At 39.2% G+C, this 16805-nt stretch overlaps 2 protein-coding genes across 2 annotated transcripts in view; both read left to right on the top strand.

Moving 5' to 3' along the window:
* The first annotated feature begins 410 nt into the window (after positions 1-410).
* Positions 411-12840, top strand: LOC142827708 (kinesin-like protein KIF28P). Its single transcript, XM_075923190.1, is given in 9 exon segments — positions 411-518; positions 2120-2320; positions 4486-4521; positions 4729-4953; positions 8037-8191; positions 8867-8978; positions 10686-10753; positions 11932-11972; positions 11975-12840. Coding segments are annotated over 9 exon segments (1122 nt in total). The 3' UTR covers positions 12151-12840.
* Positions 12841-12938: 98 nt separating this feature from the next.
* Positions 12939-16805, top strand: part of LOC102457071 (kinesin-like protein KIF28) — a 29462-nt gene continuing 25595 nt past the window's right edge. The window contains exons 1-3 of the mRNA XM_075923189.1: positions 12939-13249; positions 15054-15144; positions 16062-16116. Coding sequence (XP_075779304.1) covers positions 15063-15144; positions 16062-16116 — 137 coding nt within the window. The 5' untranslated portion in view covers positions 12939-13249; positions 15054-15062. The remainder of the gene's footprint in view (positions 13250-15053; positions 15145-16061; positions 16117-16805) is intronic.

The raw sequence follows: 16805 nt of genomic DNA, 5'->3' as shown, positions 1-16805 counted from the left end.
CTGATGTTTTTACAAAATCAGGAAAACAAATTTGGACATGGTTACGGACACCTTTTTGGTTCAGATCTGTTTGTGACATTTATTCCCTGATTACAAGTAGACTACATGTACCTCATTTGACTCCAGAAAAATTTTGTGAAATTAATGTATTGGACATATTATGATGAATATGTTGGGGTTGTGTGTCCCAAGTGTACATACTCTCCATACCCAAAAAACTACAAAGCTCCTCTTGATTTTAGTGGGGAAAAAAGCTTGCGGAATTTGATCCAAAATAAAAATTTTGAGTGAGTAGATCTGATGATGTGATTATAATTTTGATACAGAGGGAGAAGGATGCAGGCAGCAGGTGTGTGATTTCTATGAATTCCAGCAGCACAAGCGTATATGATCCTAAGAATCCTGGGCACATGAAAACCTTTACCTTTGACCTGGCTTACTGGTCCCACAGTGAATTTCTAAAGGATAAAGACGGCATGCTCGTTTCAGCTGGATCCAACAGCAGATATGCAGGCCAGGTAAAATATATTCAGAGGGCTATTTAAAAACACAGTATGAAATGTTAAACAACTCATTTTGTTGGTCATGGCAATTTATTACAATTCCCAAGAGAGGAACTGAAATGAATCAACTATATGTTTAAGAGAGTTTGTGAGCGAGTCTTTCTCTCCATTTCTTTGTTCAAGAACTCCTAAACCGTAAGAACCATGGAGAGGCACTTCTCACCTTGCCCCAAGCTGCTGTGGTAAGATGGGATAGAGGTAGTCCTTTCTCCCCGGGGAAGCCCACATAATGAACCCCTCATCCCAGCCCCACACCAGATCAAAGATTTAAATGGAAAAAAAATTAATTCAAGAATCTGAACAATGCTGGGTAAAACTTATAGTTATCTATATATATTTAATGGATGTTTAAAACTACTTTGTGTTTTCATTTATGCTTCTAGGTCCTGGAACTTTTAATATTTGAAGTGCATAAAAAAGTATATATTTGTCATAATAATTAAATCAGACCTTTGGATTTAAATAGTTATTGCTAACCTCTGTACTAATGAAATAGCGGTGCTTTTATGTGTGTGCATGTCAGAGTGGATTGATTTAGATCGAAATGAATCAAAACCCAAGAAGCTTTGATTTTTAAATCATCTGCTTTAACCATTTTGCTTTGCATTTGTACTGCTAAGCTATTTTCCTAAAGAAAGGGAACCATTGGTTGGTAACCATGAGAACCTGTTGATTTGCAATTAAATAGACTTTTCATTAAATTTGGTGCCTCTTCTTGCTAATCAGGAGGATGCAGTATATAAACAATTTATTTTAGTAATTATATAGCCTAACCTACTGTCACTCAGATTCGTATTTTTTACATTTTTTTATGTCATGTCATAGCAAATGATATGTTTCTCATTAGATTTACTTTTTTACTTGTGATCTGTGTCAGGGTCTTTGGATATTTTTAAAATACAGCAGTTTTTAATTAATAAACTGAAATAATTTTGATTTGCTGGTACAAAAGAAAACAAACTTGAGAATTTATAAAAATATGATAGCATTTAAGTTGATTTATTTAATGAGAGTAAGTATTATCTATAGGTTAGTGAATTGAACTGATTTTTCTGGTCACCATGTCCTTCAGGATTTTAGAACTAGTAGAGTTCTTCCTCTGAGACCTAATTTTTATTCTTAAATTGGAAGAGGGTTTTTTCATTTTAATTAACTCATTATGGGACTGAACTAGCTGGTTAAACTGAAATAAAGAAAATATTCTCTCCGTGCCTGTAGAAGACACTACTGCTAATAAATGTTGGTTTAGCATTTCAATAAATTCTGGTTCGAGGTGCGTCGCCAGTGACCTCAACTAATTGTTTTTTTCTTTTAAAACCTGTGTGCACACTTAGAGTGCTTAATATTTTTGTTTTATTTAAAATATTTTAAAAGATTATGGTAAATAGAGGCCTTATTGGTTGTCATCAGTTCAAATTTAATTTTAATTTGATTTTTTAATTTAACCTGTGTTGAAAAATTTTAGTAGGGGAGTGTTTGATCGTTGATTTTAAAATAATCCATCTTGGTACGTGTATTGACATTCATTCTCTATTAGTAAAAATGTCTTTTTTTAGAGAGAGGTCTTTCGTGACCTTGGTCAGGGAGTTCTGGACAATGCCTGGCAAGGTTATAATGCTACTCTCCTAGCCTATGGTCAGACTGGCTCAGGGAAGAGCTATTCTATGATTGGATATGGTGCAAACAGAGGCATAATTCCAGTTGTTTGTGAGGAGCTCTTCAAACCAATTCAGAACCAGGAGAACAAGCAATACCAGGTAGGGTCTCCATGGTTTTATCTTCAAGATTTCCATTTATGCTCTGAAATTCAAATTTGGAAAACTGAAATTACAATTTTAAAACTAACTTTGGAGATAAACATAATGTAAAATTGCAAGTGAGCAGTGTTGAATGAGAGGCTGGTTTAATATAGGAGAATGTGAACCAATCTCTGACCCAGTACTTGCCAACTTAATCCTGGCATAAACACTTTCCCCCCCACCAGGTATGGTTTTACCCAGACTACCTAGATAACGGAGGCACTTTTGAAAGCTTTGCCCATTGCCTAGTGATATCCTACCTTTTCCACAAAGAGGACTATACATTTGAACAGTTACCTGAATTTTGAACCTCCACTTTCCCACTCCTTTATCTTAGCTATGCCTCTCCTCAGCATGATGCAAGAGAAACGTCTAGCAAACAGGCATTAACAGACTTTCCAACCTTTATTAATGAAGAAAAGGAATAACTTTTAGTTATTTAAATTATATTTTGACAAATTTCTTGTATAGGAGAGGAATAATGGTTCTTGCATTGCACCATAGGTTTTGTGATTATTAAATGCTTCCGTTTCATCTTTGTCCAACCACAAAAATAGTTTCTATCTTTGTCTTCCATTCTGATGTTCCTGATAATTTGCATATATAAAAGAGTGAAAGAGCTTCATAGACTCTAGTGTAACTATGAGCATTAGCCGTCACTAGTTACCATGAATAATTTACTAGGAACCTGATAGCTCCATCTATATTTTAATCAGAACACATACACACCACCTGCTATTCCTCCCAGTGGCTTGATGGCTCTACCTTTGCCCATCCATTTTGCGGTGGCTTGCGTCTAAGATGGTACTAGTAGAAACATGGCTGTGCACTCAAGCACAGGAACTGCAATTGTGACTGTCCTCTACGTAGGCATAATAAGGGGAAATCTTGCATTTTCCTGCCTCTTTAGATGCTGCATGCCGCAAGACCCCATGGCAGCAGCAAACTTGGAAACTCATCCCTTACCACCTCATTCACCTCAATGAAGTGGAAATAGAAAGTCTCTCTGGCTATGTCTACACTGCATGCTTATTCCAAAATAAGCTATTCAGAATAGTTATTGAGGAATAACTTATTTTGAAATAGCATGTCTACCTTGCAGGGAAGCCTCAAAATTAGTCCGAGGCAGGCTTCCCTAATGTAGATGTGCTATCTTGATTTAGAGCCCCAGGTGGAATAACTTAGAATGGCCATGATCAGGTGTTATTTCAAAATAGCAGAAGGGGAACATCTATACACACCTTATTTTGAAATAGCTATTTCAGAATAGGCATTATTCTTCATAGAATGAGGTTTACAGAAGTCGGAATGAGCCATCCATTATTTTAAAATAACAGAATTATTGTGTAGACTCTCGCATAGGTATTTTGGAATAACAGCTGTTATTCTGAAATAACTTTGTTGTGTAGACATACTCTCTGGGACTACCTTAACATTAGAAAACTCTTCTCCTCATTATTGAAAAAACAAAAATAATGCCATAAACATTAAGTGAAAAAACTATGTTTATGTACCGTTAAGGCTGAGGTTAAAATCTCAAAATTCGGGAAGTGCAATAGTTAAGGTTCCAGCAGTAATGCTTACACAGTCAGGATATGAATACATAGTATTTTTCCGTTTCTACTTTCTGAATGAATGTGGCGGGAATATATTGCTGTTTATTTAATAAAATGTCTACCATAAATCATACAAGTTTGCCACATTGTCAGATTAATATCAGAATCTTAACTTTTGAATTTGCTGAATTTTTCTCATAAACTGTCATGTAGGTTGATGAAAAATGATTTCGTAAAGCCCAAAATTTCCATCTTAAAATGAATAAGTTGACGTGGAGTTTTCATAAGACAACCAGAGGAGACCAAAGGCTACTGGTGGAGGAGAGAGGTTGAGGGTTCATGGAAATGGGCATTGAGCAGAGTGGAACTGGAAAATAGTCACACAGACCAATTTTAGGCATGATTTATGTGGTAATACAAGATATGCTACCAGTAAGATTAATTAGGGGCAAATGGTTTTTTTGTCCAGATAATCTGCATTGTTTTTACTTAGGGATGACTGTATATCAAAAACATGCTTTTTTTCAAGAGAACTTTTCATCTCCCACCTGCTTCTTCTCTTTGCAGGTTACTTTCAGTATGCTGGAAATTTATAATGAGCAGGTAATGTTGCTAGATGTGATATTATGATGTGCCAGATGGTAATATTACCAGTTTTTGTATAATTAATTGCTTTATTGTTTTCTACTTACAAAATCGCTATTATCATTTTTTGACTTTGAAAGACTTCTTTGTTTTCACAAAATGTTGCTTTAATCACTACGTAGCTATATCCAGTAACACATTTTGACGGTCAGTACCTCTTCGTAGGTAATAGATTTATTGTCTGAAACCAAGAAACCTGGTGGACTCAAGGTTAGAGAAGACCAGCAACAAGGGTTTTATGTGGATGGTTTGAAACTGGTGCCTTGTGACAGCTATGCACAAATTGAGCGGTTAATGGAACAAGGGACTAAAATAAGAACCACAGCTTCAACGAGCATGAATGCTACCAGCAGTCGATCTCACATGGTCATCACCATCCAATTCAAACAGGTTCAGTATGAGGAGACCCTGTTTCCATTATTCAGCATATTTGTTTCACTACAGTAAAATCCTTATTTAACTAATTCTGCAAGAAAGGTAAAATTTACCAGGTAAATGCTCATAAATTCATTGCAGACAAAAAGTGAAAGCCACTTGATTTTCTTTATATACAGTGAACATATTTCCTCATATATTACAGAAGGTAATATTTTAATAGAAGCTTAAAACAGTGGCTCTCTTTTCAAACTCCTGTATCCTTTTCAGGAGTCTGATTTTTGTCTCTAGTACCCCCTACTTTCATTGCCTTTAAAAACTATTTGCTTACAGAATCAGACATAAAAATGCAGAAGTGTTGCAAGCCACTACCACTAAAAAATGACTTTCTTGCTCATTTTACTGCATAATTAGAAAAATAATTTGGAATATAGATCCTGTACTTATATTTCAGTGTTTTTATTGCTCTAGGTACTATCCTAGTCATTGTATGAAATTTTAATATGTGCTGACTTCTCTAATGCTTTTTTGTGTAGCCTGTTGTAAAACTAGGCAAGTTGATGTAGCCCCTGAAAGTCCTTTGCTTGCTCCCATGAAACAGAGATCCCTGATTGAGAACCAGTGCCCTAAAGCAGTGTGTCCCAACCTTTTTGATACGAGGGACCGGCAAACCCATTCACAAACTTTTGCTGGACTGGCAACATTTTATTTGCATACAAGGTTGCTGGTCCACCAAAAGCCCTGGCCCCCACAGCCTCCTAGTGGCAGCCCTAACCCCTAGAGCTCTCCACCCCTCCACTACCCGCAGCACCAGCCACTGACTCCAGAGTCTCCTACACCCAACCCCCCCAGTGCCAGCTCCCCACCCCAATTGCCTCCGTGCCAGACCCCCACCACTTAGAGTCCCCCAGTGCCAGCGTCCTGTTCTCAGAGCCCCACTGCAACCAACTCCTCCAGAGCCCTCCCAGTGCCAGCCCCCAATCTCCAATATTACCCCCCAATGCTAGTCCCCCACTGCCCAGTGCCTGTCCCACTCCCCTCACCTAGCCCTGCTCTGCCTCCCAGACCAGAGCTGAGCGCCATTGCCCGCATTGCTGCAGCTCTGGGGGCCGGGGCTGGGGAACACTGCCCAGCTATTCACCTCCCACTGCAGCTGTTGGGATAAGTGTACCTGACCCCATTTCTCAGCCAAAAAGCATTGGGAGGGGCAGGGAAGAGTGCTTTCCTCCTGCTGCGCATCAAACAGCTCTTGCTTGGGAGGCCCCTGCCTGGTGCTGTTTGGCTGAGAGGCGGGGCAGGATACACCTCTCCCAAAAGCCGTGGTGGGAGGGGAGGCGCTGGGTGGTGTTCCCCAGCCATGGCCCCAAGAGCCACGCAGCCTGGCAGCCAGCGGTTCGTGACCCGTTGCTGGTCTGCAGACCGGCGGTTGGGAACTGCTGTCCTAAAGTATTTGGAGTTCACTTACATTTGAAATAATCTATCATTGTCGTTCTCACTGCTGTTGTCATCCATGCACACAAGTGTATGTGACAACGGGGCAATCAAGCTGGTTACAGAGAGAGTTCCTCTGTACGTGGACTCGGATGCAGAAGGAAGTGTAGGGCATCAGACGGCAAAAGTGATATTGTCACAAATGGCTTATTGCAAAGATAAGCTCCAGTAGTGCCAGCCACCTTAGCATTCTTTGTCCACCTATGCACCGATGAAACTACGTTTGTTCCTGGCGGTCGTTAGCTGGAATTGCAACAAATTCCCAGTGAAGACAAGGCCAAAATTATCGCAATCTCCTTTCGGTATCTATTGTACTGAAACACTGGAACGGTATTTGCTTTACTGGACAGAGTCATGGCTTAACCTGTCCTTTAGCAAGTATTATTTCAAAGCCTTCTTGGAACTTGTATATACTTACCACCTCTAGTTTTCTTCCTTGCTGGGTGTAACTCTTTGTATCCCAGCTGAATTGCACTTCCCATCTCCCACCTCTTCGTAAATCCTATCTTGTTTAATTTGTACACGGTCGTTCCTTCAGCCGTACTATGACTTTTCCTATTTTCAGTAGTTCTGAGCTGTTTAATGCAAGTACATATCACAATGTTTCCTCAGACCAGTGGTCCCTCTAAGATTTACCATCCGTGAGGGGAGTGAGTTTTGTCTTGTGCACCAATATGGACGTCATGTGCACTTTTTCCAATGTGTGCCACTGTGGTACCCACCAGTTACTTAAAAAAAAGTATATATAGATATATACCATTTGAAATTATGTAAGAGAAAATACTATAACAACGGATAATTAACAGTGTGCATCCACCAACCATGAAAACCACTCCACTTACTGCCCCCTGTTCCCAACACATACTGGCCGTGCCCCAGTGCCTGTGCCCCCATCAGGACCACACACAGTCAGCTGATAGGTGTATAGCCCTGGCTAACTGCCTCCTCCCACACACAACACACACCCTGTAGTTGTGCCCAGCCTTGCAACCCCCACCTTCCCCATATGCCACCAGTATATATGTCAGGGCGATGCTACCTGCCCCTCAAACACAAACAGCCAGTACCTGGGCTTAGGACCCACAGCCCAGGCACCAGTGACCTGTGCCTAGCCCCACATCTTGCCTGCCCTCCCTACCCATTCGTCCAGAGATCTGTGCCCGGCCCCACACCTTGCCTGTTCTCCTGCCCCTTCCATTGCCCAGAGACCTGTATCCAACCCTACACCTCACCCTCTCCTTCCTTCCCCGGAATTTACCTGCACCTAATCCATCCCCCCGATCACAGATGGCTGGTGCCTTAACCCTCCCCACCCAGCCAGCTTCTGTTCTGGGCCACCGCTGTCCTTGGCCTCACTGCCTCCCCTGCTGATACTGACTCTGGTACCTGCCCCACTGCTCTACTGCCCGGGCTTCCATGTGGCACCTCTGGCCCTGGCCACGGCTCTCCATAGGAAATGGGTGGGGTGGAATTTTTTTCTGTGCGCCCGCGCAAGTGTGCAGCTTAGAAGAACCCGCCTCAGACTATCCACAGATATTTAGTTTGCTGTGATTTTAAGGTTATGGCTGTTTACTTCATTTTCCTTTCACGTATTCAATTTCTTCCAGATTTTTCTTGATGAAGATATCACCAAACAGTCCATTATAAATCTGGTGGACTTGGCAGGAAGTGAAAGGCAAAAGTCTTCAGGCTCTGAAGGGGACAGACTGAGAGAAGGGACACGTGTAAATCTGAGTTTAACCACCTTAGGAAATGTCATCAGGTACAACAGGGACCTTTCTGCAAGTGGTGCATAAGCTGTGGGGTTGTTTGGTTTTTTTGTTCAAAAGGAAGGCAACCTTCACTCACTTCATATCTTCTACTTACTAAACTTAACTCTTTGCACTTCTACAGTTCATACCGGGAAGGAATCTGAAAACACTTTATTCAAATTAATAAGTTAAGGCTCTCAACAGCCAGAGAAGTACGCATGTAATTTTATCTCCATTTTAAAAGTGGAGCAACTGAAGCAAAGAATACACATTGAGTTGTCCATATTCTCATCTTCCGAGTCAGATCTGGCAGCAGAAATAAGAATGTACTGCTTCACTTCGTTTGTAGTCAGAATTTTTAAAAGCAACTGGTAGCTTTGTGCGTCTCTATTTTCAGGCACTCAACTTGAGAGATGCCAGGAACCCTAATTTTCTGAAGGTGGTTGCTTAGCACTTGGTTTCAAATAAATTCGGCCCTTTGAACTCAAATTGAGGTATTCAACGTTATTAGTTTTTTAAAATCTTGACCTATTTTTCTATATCATCTAATTTTGGTACCTCAAACTAATACAGTGAAGCATCTACACAGGTACAGTTAGTGAAAGTATGTCTCCTTCCTTGTTCAGCTAGATTTATTATCATGCATATTGGTTAACCCTTTACTCACTCAATCCTTTTTTGCTTAGTGCTCTGGCTGAGGTGGCTATGGGGAAGAAAGTGTTACACATCCCATACAGAGACTCTGTTCTAACAAAACTCTTGCAGTCAGCACTCGGGGGAAACAGCAGGACTATCATGGTAAAGTTGACTGACTTGCTCAATAATTGGATTGTATTATTTGTGTTAAAATAGAAGCTACATTCCCAAAGGAAACTTGTGTGACAATGTTCAGCACCATCATACCTAACTTCTAGGCACTTAAACAAATCACTGAGATTCACAAAGGCCCAGGTTAGATCTCAATTGCCTATAGGATGAACGGGGGAAAGATGCATCTATGTTGGTTTCACAAGCACTAGAATGGGCTTCATATAAGTTAGCCAATGGGAGATGCCAAGGCCTGGCATTTGTCCTAAGCCCCACCCCTCTGAGATAGGTGACTAGGTCCAGCCAGGAGGGGAGATACCTTCCTCTGCTTCAGATTCTCAACTGCAAACCTTGTCTCGGCACTAGGCGCTTATGCTCTTTTAGTAAGAAGTCGGCATGGGGAACAGGGAAGGTGGAAGCAGTCCTGCATCTCTTCTAGCCCAATGGTTACAGCACTCACTTGTTATGTGGGAGACCAAGTTCAAGGTCCCCCCACCACGGGAGGAGGAGAGAGAATTTGAACAAATATCTCCACTTCTCAAATGAATACTCTTAACTACTGGGCTATGGTAGATTCTGATGTGGAGCTCTCTGTCTCTCCCATGGAAGCTGTTGCTCTTAAATAATTTTAAAAGCCAGCGGATAGGGGCCTGCATCATCAGTCTCCTCCTTCCAGTTGAGGGAGCTAACTGCTAGGCTGCAGAGTCATTTTGATGCTTGCTTCCTGGCTCACACTATTGCCCAGTGACCAAGTATGGCTACTTCGATAACCCCTTCCTCCCTTCATTATGGGCACTGTCAGATTCAAGGGCATGTTCCTTTGACCCTGCCTTTCCTCAAGAAGTGTGCCTGTACAGTAATATCTATAACCATTCCTTTTTAAGTATTACTTTTTTTGTATAGCATTGTTGAAATAAACGAGCTTATTATCTAGTCTTCAAGACAAGTGAGATTCTTTTTTTAAATAGGAGCCATTTTCTTAGTATTTGAGTAATTTGAAAATCAGATTTAAAAATGCACCTGCACCCTTCAGATATCTGTTGGTGCGCACATCAAAGGGTGTGTGTACTCAATCAAAATTTCCTAGCATGAATTTGCATGAGTGCATGTACCTTTTTGTATACGGCCTTTTGAAAACTGGTCTCTAGTATTTTCTTGGGGGCCAGATCTTGCCATCTTTAGTAAAGCAGAACTTCTCTGTGTTCTGTCATTGCCTCCAATTGACTATCCATTTTTGCAGTGGTATTATATGAGGGAAGGAAGAAAAATGAATGAGAAGAGGCTGGTGTGTGTGCATGAAAATGCTAACGTCTACATTTTCATAACTTTTTAGTTCATGAGCCACTTTACTTCAACTTGAATCTTTCATTCCTCGGTGAAGTATGAAACAAACCAAAGTACATACCACTGAATCTTGATCATATGAGTAGTCCCTTGGAACTATTTGCTAAAGTAAGGGACTACCAATGTAAATAAGGTATTCAAGGTTGTAGGCCTACATCGCTAATTTTGTGTTTAAAATATCTCATTTCCCTTGCTTTGCCTCCAAAAAGTGACTTGCTGTCATAGTGACCCTCAAGGGATTTGTCCTTTCTAAACTTCTCTGACCTGTACTATCTTTGGTGATTATAAAACCCAATAAACAGAACTCAAACACAGGATCTAAATTTTATTAACACTTTTTGTATGTATTCACAGATTGCAGCTATTAGTCCAGCAGACATCTGCTATGAAGAGACTTTGTCAACATTACGATATGCTGAGAGGTATGGTTTTGTAGTTTTTCATGTACTGTAAAATTGTTCATTTTTCTGCAGTAAGTCCAAAATTCAGTCAAACAGCTAGGCAAAATAACAGAAGATACTATTAATAAATGACGAACCCACTGTAGAGTAAATACAGATGTATGAAACTTGAATAAACAAAAGCAGTGGGTTGAAGTAGTAAATTAAAGAGCTCACCTTTTGACATTAAGGGTGAGGTTTCTCATCACTAAATTGTGTGGATTTTGGTGACCATATGTTGCCCTGGGAATCTTGGCCTCCAACATATGTTTCTTACTCCGCTCTAGGGGTATGTCTAGTCTCCTGAGCATTTGCCCAATTGCTCAGCTTACAGGGAACACTGTTCCTCATCCTCTTGATCATCTTCTAACCCCAATTATGGCTCTCTAAAGAGGTTTCCTTTCTCTCTGAAGACAACCTCACTCTATGCCATGGTATGCAACCAGTTCTGAAGCAGTCACCACTACAGCAAACTAGCCGCACTGAATCGGCCAAATAGCCACACGTGGCTAGCACGTAGCACACCACGGCTCTACACCTGTCCTCAGTATCCAGTCTTTCAGTATATGTCAGCTCTAGGCTCTGTATGGGAAGTCCCCATTTCTCAGTCTCTGTTGTGTCATGCACATGTTGCCTCCCCAGGATGTTTCCTAGACTGAGAATTGAGCTAGGAGCCAGCAATGGACCGTGTATGCAACTACTCGAGGGAATGGCGAGGGCATGTTCCTGCAAACTCAACTTCTTACTATCTTGTGCACATCTTCTATGTGATTTCAGACTTATCACACTCTTACTTCCTGGTTTCAAGTGACCTTGCATTTCTGGTTGCACCACTGCCACAAGGCTCTTTTATTAGAGCCAGCTAGGGAAGGAAGGGATGATGGCTGCATTGGCAGAGAAAAAGAAGAGCTGGTCTGGGATGTCTGTTTCCAGTGCATGGGGGAGGACCTCATATGCCTGCCGCACCTGAGAAAGTGTTCATGTTTTTATTTGTAAAGTTCCAAAATACTACTTAATATTTCTGAAGAAATAGGAAAAAAACTCTTTGTGCACAAGAAAGCTATTCCGGCCAGTCAAGGCTCTGTGCTGAGACTGACTGCAGCATGATGTAATAATGTACTGGCCTTTTTTATTTTTTTTCATATGTGCATATGCAAAAGAACAAAAAAGATAAAGAACAAAGCTGTGATAAATGCAAGTCCAATGAGAAGCATATAATGGAGCTGAAAGCAGAAAATGACAAACTGTTATCCAGATTGACTGGACTTGGAAACTCTGCGAAAACAGTAGCAGATGAAACAAGTATGTATAACAAAGTTAATCCTGCTAAAGGAACTAACCATACCAGATGGTTCACCGTTTCTCAAAATGTCATCTAGAGCCCTTTCTAGTAGCCCATGGTATTAACAACAGCACAGGGGAACTGGCAGAGTTCAAAGGAGGGGTACGTCCAAGAAAAGTTGTCTTTTTAACTTGACAAAAGCATGTTGGAGACCCTCTTAAGACACAATGTAAAGTGATGAGTAGTTTTATAGATGGTCCTGTAATGTTACTAATAATACTTAGCACTTGTATAGCATGTCTCATCAGAGCTTCTTTAAGCACTTGACAAAATGTTAAACCCATCAGTACCTCCTCAAGCATTCAAAAACCATGATTCATGTCCCCAAAAATCATAACTTGATTTACAAATCATGACACTTTTTATTGAAATAGTAAAGTGTATACTCTTTTATTTACCTCCAGTTTCTGCACTTTTAGGCTATGCCCAGTTCATGTTTTCAGCCTTTTCACCTCAACTACAAGGCTAAAAATAGTTTGTTTAAAAAACAAAAACAGATTTTCATGTAATCACATGATTCCAGTAGTAGGGCTTTAAAATGCCACGCATACACACCCATCCCCCAAATATCACAAAAGTGTCAGTAAGCTCCCTAATCTTCACAACGTGCTTGTGAAACAACAGATATTATGTGTCTTTTTACAGATTGGGACAATCAATCACCAAAGTTATCTGACATCCAAGCAGAATAGAAAAACCGTTCTAAGGACACTTCTGAATTTGGATCTTTCTTTTCCTTTAGCCCAGGACTGCCAAATGTCCAGCAGCTTGCTTTCTAAACTTTGCATCTGAAAGTTGCTGCATTGACAGAGGGAGCTAACAGAGCTCCTGTATTTCTAACTAAATACAGGAACACTGTAGAGTAGTCTGATGTAATCACTTTATAATTGTTGCTCAGATATTATCAAAACAGGTATTTCATTAGCAATTCAAAAATTAATGAAGATGAAATTCACAGAGATGCTTTATCTTTGTATGTACAGACAGCTGAAATTTCCCCCTCTATCTTTCCAGAAGAGCTGCGATGTTTGCTAGCTGAAAATGAGCTGCGGATTCAGGCTATTCAGTTAACATGGGGATATCGGCTGGAAGAAGCTCGGAAGGAATGGGAACAGCAGTATGCTGCAATTACTCAGGTAAGTTTTCTTTAAAGGGCAGAGTGAGCTATAGACTTACTGTAGTTCCTTTCCAGACTTCCTTTGGCTACCATATCTGTCCACACGTGGTTTGTTTTAAAAGATGCAATACTTTATTTTAAATATAATTGCCGCTTCTTGTGCCTTTAAGTTTGGATAAATTGCAAAAGCATGCCACTTAAACTGTTTTATAATAATCAGTTCTATTTTAACATCTTTTGTTTATAACCATTATTGTTTCCATTAACATGATTATGAGCAGGAGTGGTTGCTTTTGGAAACACAGCAAAAAAATCAAGCCGTTTACAAAACTTACAACATCAGCAGACCTGTATCACTTCCAGGCACTGAGGGATAAAACCAAAGATTTTCCCCTTTAAGTGAAATATGAGTTAACTAACTTTAACAAACATTTACAAATGTTTTCTGACCTAATTATTCTTTGAAATAATATAACTTTTAATTCAAGTGTTAAAAATAACCATTCTTAATATGAATTATTTCTAGACTTTTCCCACAAATAAAGCTTTGCCATGTATTTAAAAAAACCTCATTCCCTCTCCTGCCCTTAATTCAAAGGTAGAAGATGCATATTATGGTTACCAGTTAGCTCCTCCCAATGTGTTGTCTGTGTCTTATCTCCTATTCCTGTTATCTCCCATCTGCTGACAGTCAGTTGCCATCAATCATTTGGCTACTTCTTTCCAAATCACCTTTGTGTTTACTTCCAAGTCATCCCTTAAGTTTTAAATGGTCTCCGTGAATTAATCAGCAAGGCCGCTATCCTTGCCTCCTTTGAATCCAGGCTCCAGATCCATTTCTACTATGACACATGGTAACTGCAAACTGATAATAGCTACATGGATGGCCTGTTTGGCTATGTGATATTTATTTTTGTTCTATAGTGTGTCTTCAAAAGTTTGCTCACAATTATCTAGCAATATGCATCACTAATCTACATCAGTATATCTTCTTACTGTTTCATGCATCCTCCCCTGTTTCTGTTCACTATTACACCCACTTTTTATGTCTTTAAATTAGACTGTAAACTCTTAAGTGTAGGGACAGTCTTTGAAAGTATTTTTTTACAGTGCCTCTCTCTGTAGGACTCTTATTCTGACTGAGCACTTTGGATGCTACTGCAATACAAATAGTAAATAACAATACCAATTATGCCCATGTCAACAAATAGTAGTCATGGGGTGATTCCCAAAGAGTACCCTCATTTTAACTCCATATTTTACTTCATGGTGTAAAACAGCAGCAATAAGAAAGCATTAGCTAACATTATCCTTGAATATACTATGTAAAAGCAACGGCTTCTTTCTAAACTCATTAAAGCTGAAGTCAGGCTAGTAATAACCTAAACAACATGGATTTCAGTAGATTCATTCATCAAATGAATTTCTCTCCCTCCTCCCTCCCCCCGTTCTGTTTTTATAGTTTCACCTTTGCAGTCTCTGGGCTTTGTTTAAAAAAAAAAAAAAAAAAAAAAAAGCTTAATTGTATTTTGAGATGTTTGTGTAGGGTTATTTTTATATACACTCCCTCTCAGGAGTGTCCTCTTTTTGGAAAGTTCAAATATGGTAACCCTGGTTTGTGTGACAATTCATTAACTATTGCTAAGACTTGAGAATGTTTGGTAATTAGATGTTTTTCAAGGTGTCCTCAAACAATCCGTGCTTATGATTTCTTTAACAAAAGTGGTAAAAATAAAAGTAATCCTTCATGTATATTATCATCTGTCATTTGGCACTCTGCATACAAGTTGCTCTAAAATAATGTGAATCTGAACTCTTATCAGGAAAGCCAGATGATGGAGACATTCCCATATCTCTTGAACATCAATGAAGATCCTCAGCTCTCTGCGGTTCTCAAGCACTTCATTCAGGACGGTACTCTATTGTATTTGTTTCATATTCTGGTATCAAGTGCTGCAAATACAGATGTAGAGAGAGAGCTCGCACTCATAGGAATGCTTCTTTCTATACCTCCATCATAGTAGAAATGCTGTTGTGTTCATACATGATCTTAAGCATTACATTGTTCAGCCACACATACATTAAATGAGATTGTTGTGGCTTTTCAGGGTCTGACCTTGACTAAGCTGTCCTTTTTCATTATTATAAATGTGTGCTCCTTTTGTTCACTAATGTGGCCAATCTCCCTTAAAGGCATTCAAATTAGAAAGGAATGTTTTTGGGTATTAAAATACAATGGAAACCTAATCTATTAAAATAATCGTATCAGATTTGCAGTCTTTCAGCCACTTGGTGCTGGAAATACTCTTTTGTCACATTACAAATTAATGTAATGATATCTGATCCAGCTTCCACCATTTGTCATTTGACTCTCCAGCTAGTTTTCTTCTGTTGCCTACAGAACAGAGGGTCTTCCGCTAGCAACATTTTATTTTCCTCACTGAAAGGAACTGCAATTTGGAGTGTTGGCTCTAATGAGAATCAGTAGCTCATAGACCAGATGGGTTATTGTGCCTGGGACTATCTATCCTCAGAGTCAGGAATAGCTCAGTTTCTAAATGCTGTAAAATGCCTCCATCATTATTTGTGGGTGAAAAATCAGATGCCAAGTATGGAATCTTTTTTATATAAACCAGGACCCAGCATACATTAAAAGCATTACATGTATATTTAATATTCAGATAATAGCAGCCTCATGACCGGTCTCTCAGCCAAGCACAACTCATCAGAGAGGAGAAAAAAGTTGAAATGCTAATGCAGTTATTTTAGCAGGGAATATAACTGTTGTTACCCAGAGCACATCACTTATGCCAAAAACTTAATTCTTTCAGGTTCATGTGATGTTGGTCAGTCAGCCTCAAATGCAATAACCCTTAGAGGGCTAGGGTAAGTATACCTAAATTAGTAAGAGACAAGCCACAAGAGTATATATCTTTATTTTCTTTCTTTCTTTCTTTCTTTCTTTCTTTCTTTCTTTCTTTCTTTCTTTCTTTCTTTCTTTCTTTCTTTCTTTCTTTCTTTCTTTCTTTCTTTCTTTCTTTCTTTCTTTCTTTCTTTCTTTCTTTCTTTCTTTCTTTCTTTCTTTCTTTCTTTCTTTCTTTCTTTCTTTCTTTCTTTCTTTCTTTCTTTCTTTCTTTCTTTCTTTCTTTCTTTCTTTCTTTCTTTCTTTCTTTCTTTCTTTCTTTCTTTCTTTCTTTCTTTCTTTCTTTCTTTCTTTCTTTCTTTCTTTCTTTCTTTCTTTCTTTCTTTCTTTCTTTCTTTCTTTCTTTCTTTCTTTCTTTCTTTCTTTCTTTCTTTCTTTCTTTCTTTCTTTCTTTCTTTCTTTCTTTCTTTCTTTCTTTCTTTCTTTCTTTCTTTCTTTCTTTCTTTCTTTCTTTCTTTCTTTCTTTCTTTCTTTCTTTCTTTCTCAAGCTGACACATCTTGACTATTTTAACAGGAATCTTTTTTAAGATGAGTGGAGAAAAAATAGGCTAAAGGAAAACTAATTGAGTATATTATAATATATTTTGTTTCTGAAAATTGCCCTTTTCAAAACTGTAACAAGTGTGAAGTTAATTTGCAATATTTAATTCAA

The sequence above is a fragment of the Pelodiscus sinensis genome, chromosome 3, assembly GCF_049634645.1.
Source record: "Pelodiscus sinensis isolate JC-2024 chromosome 3, ASM4963464v1, whole genome shotgun sequence".
Lineage (NCBI taxonomy): Eukaryota > Metazoa > Chordata > Testudines > Trionychidae > Pelodiscus > Pelodiscus sinensis.
Note: the sequence above shows the minus strand (reverse complement) of the source record. Positions and strands in the feature narration are given on the sequence as shown.